This window comes from Narcine bancroftii, chromosome 2, assembly GCF_036971445.1.
Source record: "Narcine bancroftii isolate sNarBan1 chromosome 2, sNarBan1.hap1, whole genome shotgun sequence".
Taxonomy (NCBI): Eukaryota; Metazoa; Chordata; class Chondrichthyes; order Torpediniformes; family Narcinidae; genus Narcine; species Narcine bancroftii.
Window position 1 is genome coordinate 367875722 of NC_091470.1, and position 4450 is coordinate 367880171.

At 53.8% G+C, this 4450-nt stretch overlaps 1 protein-coding gene across 1 annotated transcript in view; it reads left to right on the forward strand.

Annotated features, from left to right (window-relative positions):
* The first annotated feature begins 620 nt into the window (after window positions 1-620).
* Window positions 621-4450, forward strand: part of LOC138755850 (desmoglein-4-like) — a 139291-nt gene continuing 135461 nt past the window's right edge. The window contains exon 1 of the mRNA XM_069922572.1: window positions 621-731. Within this exon, the coding sequence (XP_069778673.1) occupies window positions 693-731 (39 nt within the window). The 5' untranslated portion in view covers window positions 621-692. The remainder of the gene's footprint in view (window positions 732-4450) is intronic.

Genomic DNA, 4450 nt, shown 5'->3' on the forward strand with positions numbered 1-4450 from the left:
ACACCTCCCTCACCACCCCCTCACCCCCTCCCCTCCACCACCCCTCACCCCCTCCCCCTCCACCTCCCCTCCACCTCCCCTCCCCTCCACCTCCCCTCACCCCTTCCCCTCACCCCCTCCCCTCCACCTCCCCTCCACCTCCCCTCACCCCCCACCTCCCCTCACCCCCTCCCCTCACCCCCTCCCCTCACCCCCTCCCCTCACCCCCTCCCCTCACCCCCTCCCCTCACCCCCTCCCCTCACCCCCTCCCCGCACCCCCTCCCCTCACCCCCTCCCCCTCACCCCACTCCCCTCAACCCCTCCCCTCAACCCCTCCCCTCCACCTCCCCTCCACCCCCTCCCCTCACCCAACCCCAACCCCCTCCCCCTCACCCCCTCCCCTCCACCTCACCCCCTCCACCTCACCCCCTCCCCTCCACCTCCCCTCCCCTACACGTCCCCTACACCTCCCCCTTACCCTCACCCACTCAATCCCCTCCCCTTCTCTTTTCCCCTTCCTCCTTCACCCCCTCCCTCCCTACTTCCTGCTTCTTCCTCCACCCCTCCCATCCGCGGCCCCGCGGGAGGTGTGGCCGCCCCAGGTGAGGCGCGGCCCCGCGGGAGGTGTGGCCGCCCCAGGTGAGGCGCGGCCCCCGCGGGCGGACGGAGCAGGTGAGCAGACGGAGCCTGGAGACTGGTCCGGGCAGCAGCGATGAGTCGGGCAGCGCTGGTCACCCTCAGCCTTGTGCTGGTGAGTCCACCTGGCTCTGGAACTCCGTGGAGGGGTGGGGGGGGGGGCTGCTGGACCCCCCTCCCCCTCCCCCTCCCCCCACCCCCCTCCCCCCCACATCTTCCCCCTACCACCCTCAACATCTTCCCCCCTCCACCCTCAACATCCCCCTTCCCTAACCCCTCAGCCTCCTACCCCTAACCCCCCCCCCCCTCACATCTTCCCCCCTCACCCCTTGACCTTCCCTCTACATTTCCTGCTTCTGGGATTACACTCTTTCCTGCAACTTCTCATCGTGGTAGAAAGTTTTTGACTGTGTGTGTGCGTGTGTGGAGAGCGTGTGTGGGAGAGCCTGTGTGGGAGAGCGTGTGTGGGAGAGCGTGTGAGGGAGAGCGTGTGAGGGAGAGCGTGTGTGGAAGAGCGTGTGTGGGAGAGCGTGTGTGGGAGAGCGTGTGTGGGAGAGCGTGTGTGGGAGAGCGTGTGTGGGAGAGCGTGTGTGTCAGAGCCTGTGTGGGAGAGCCTGTGTGGGAGAGCCTGTGTGGGAGAGCGTGCGTGTGGGAGAGCGTGCGTGTGGGGGGGCGGCGTGTGGGGGGGGGCGTGTGGGGGGGCGGCGTGTGGGGGGGCGGCGTGTGGGGGGGCGGCGTGTGGGGGGGCGGCGTGTGGGGGGGGCGGCGTGTGGGGGGGGCGGCGTGTGTCGGAGAGCGGGCGTGTGTATATGTCAGAGAGAGTGTGGTAGGGTGTTTGGGAGGGAGTGTGTGTGAGTGTGTCAGTGTGTGTGAATGTGTCAGTGTGTGTGTGAATGTGTCAGTGTGTGTGAGTGTGTGTGAGTGTGTCAGTGTGTGTGAGTGTGTCAGTGTGTGTGAGTGTGTCAGTGTGTGTGAGTGTGTCAGTGTGTGTGAGTGTGTCAGTGTGAGTGTGTCAGTGTGAGTGTGTCAGTGTGAGTGTGTCAGTGTGAGTGTGTCAGTGTGAGTGTGTCAGTGTGAGTGTGTCAGTGTGAGTGTGTCAGTGTGAGTGTGTCAGTGTGAGTGTGTCAGTGTGAGTGTGGTCAGTGTGTGTGTGTCAGTGTGTGTGTGGGAGAAAGTGAGTGTGGGAGTGTCTGAGAGACTGTGTGAGAGAGTGAGTGTGAGAGCGTGAGCGCGTGTGAGTGTGAGAGGGTGTTTGAGTGTGTGAGAGAGTGTGTGTGTGTGAGCTCAAGCAATCAGACAAAATGATATTAAAGCATAAGAATTGGAGATGATGAATATAAGATCAATTTGTTTGCTGTGATGTATTGATATATCGAACACATCCAGTAAAATCTTTAAAACATTTGCAAAAATGTTTGGAACAATATGGTGAATTACCTGGGTATAAAGTAAACTGGAAAAAAGTGAATATTGCCAATTTCAGTTGGGGATTATGTTTGAGTGTCAACAGATTTCAAAATTACAATGGTCTGAGAAAATTAAATATTTAGGAGTAATGGTTGAAGCGAAATATCAATTGTTATATAAATTATTTTCCATTATTGAGAAAGATTAAGATGGACTTTGATTAACTGGAAAGATCTTCCGTTGACATTAATAGGTCAGGTAAATTGTATTAAAATTAATATTTTCCCACGTATTCTATATCTTCTTGAATCGATTTTTACTGCCAAAAGTATTTTTTCAAGATTTGAATACGGCAATATGGAAGTTTTTTATGGAAGGGGCAGTTTGCGAGAGTAGCATTACAGAAATTGACATGGAAATATGCTTTAGGAGGATTTCAATTTCCTCATTTTCAAAATTATCATGAAGCCACACCATTAAAATTTTTTAATAAAATGTTAGATAATAAAACTAGTTGGGCTAAAGTGGAATTAGCTTGTATTTCTGCGTCTCAGGTTCATCAGTTTATATTTAAGTGGGACTCTGGTTTATTATAGGGATCCAATATGCCTGTCTTAAAACATTTATTAGGGATTTGCTATAGCTACGAAGGGAAAGATATCAACTCAAGCTCCATTATATCAAAATAGGTTTATTCCTTTTTCGATGATTAATAGGTATTTAAAGGCATGGGAATCTGAAGGTATAAGGTGATGGAGGATTGTTTTGAAGGGACAGTTTCTTTCTTGCATCCGTTAAAAAAGGGCCTTATTTCTGATATGCTTTGTTGCAAAATGAAATGGATAAATCAAATTTTAAAAAAATCTAGAAATAAATGGGAAGGTGGTTTATCTTCTGACATACCTCAAGAGGACTGGGAAGTGATGTGCCAAGATGGGGGTGACTAAATTACTTAATGTAAGATAGAGTTTGGTTCATTATAAATTTTTTGCATCAGTTGTATTTGACCCCAGAGAAACTGAAAAAATATGGATTTAGTATTTCGGATTTAAGTTTTCGACGTGGATTCTACTGGAACATTTTTACATGCAGTTTGGCCTTGTGATAAAGTCCAACCATTTTGGGAAAAATATTAGAATATTTTTTTTGAAAAATTATTTAAGATTAAATGTCCATTGGATCCAGAATTTTTTTTGCTGGAATATATTGTCTCGCTGACTGGCTTGGGGTTGGACAAGTTTCAGATAGCTTTTGTTCGGCTAGCATGAGCAGAAGGACGGAAGTGTATTGCGATTACCTGGAAAGATAATGTAGAAGTAAATATGAACCATTGGCCCAATGAATTGAGATCATATTTACATGGAAAAAAATCACATAATTTGCAAGATAATTATTCTTTTTTTTTGTTCAAATGTGGTCACCTTATTTGGAATGTATGGGTTTAGAAATATCTTAAGATATTAAATGGTCTATGTTTGTATCTGGTTGATATGGGTTTTTTTTTTTGCTCCCCTTGCTGAGGGTGGGAGGGAGGGTGGGGTGGGTTTATACTGTTTTAGTTTAGTTTGTTATTATTTTTATGTATTGTTTTTATGTAATTTGAAAATCTTAAATAAAGTTTAAAAATAAGTGTGTGAGAGAGGGTGAGAGAGAGGGTGAGAGAGAGGGTGAGAGAGAGGTGTGAGAGGGGGTGTGAGAGGGGGTGGAGAGGGGGTGAGAGAGGGGGTGAGAGAGGGGGTGAGAGAGGGGGTGAGAGAGGGGTGAGAGAGGGTGAGAGGGAGCGTGAGAGTGGGAGCGTGAGGTGAGCGTGGGGGTGGGAGCGTGGGGGTGGAGCGTGGGGGTGGGAGCGTGGGGGGTGGGAGCGTGGGGGTGGGAGCGTGGGGGTGGGAGCGTGGGGGTGGGAGCGTGGGGGTGGGAGCGTGGGGGTGGAGCGTGGGGGTGGGAGCGTGGGGGGTGGGAGCGTGGGGGTGGGAGCGTGGGGGTGGGAGCGTGGGGGTGGGAGCGTGGGGGGTGGGAGCGTGGGGGTGGGAGCGTGGGGGTGGGAGCGTGGGGGTGGGAGCGTGGGGGGTGGGAGCGTGGGGGTGGGAGCGTGGGGGTGGGAGCGTGGGGGGTGGGAGCGTGGGGGTGGGAGCGTGGGGGTGGGAGCGTGGGGGTGGGAGCGTGGGGGGTGGGAGCGTGGGGGGTGGGAGCGTGGGGGTGGGAGCGTGGGGGTGGGAGCGTGGGGGTGGGAGCGTGGGGGGTGGGAGCGTGGGGGTGGGAGCGTGGGTGTGGGAGCGTGGGGGTGGAGCGTGGGGGGTGGGAGCGTGGGGGGTGGGGAGCGTGGGGGTGGGAGCGTGGGGGTGGGGAGCGTGGGGGTGGGAGCGTGGGGGTGGGAGCGTGGGGGTGGGGAGCGTGGGGGTGGGAGCGTGGGGGTGGGAGCGTGGGGGA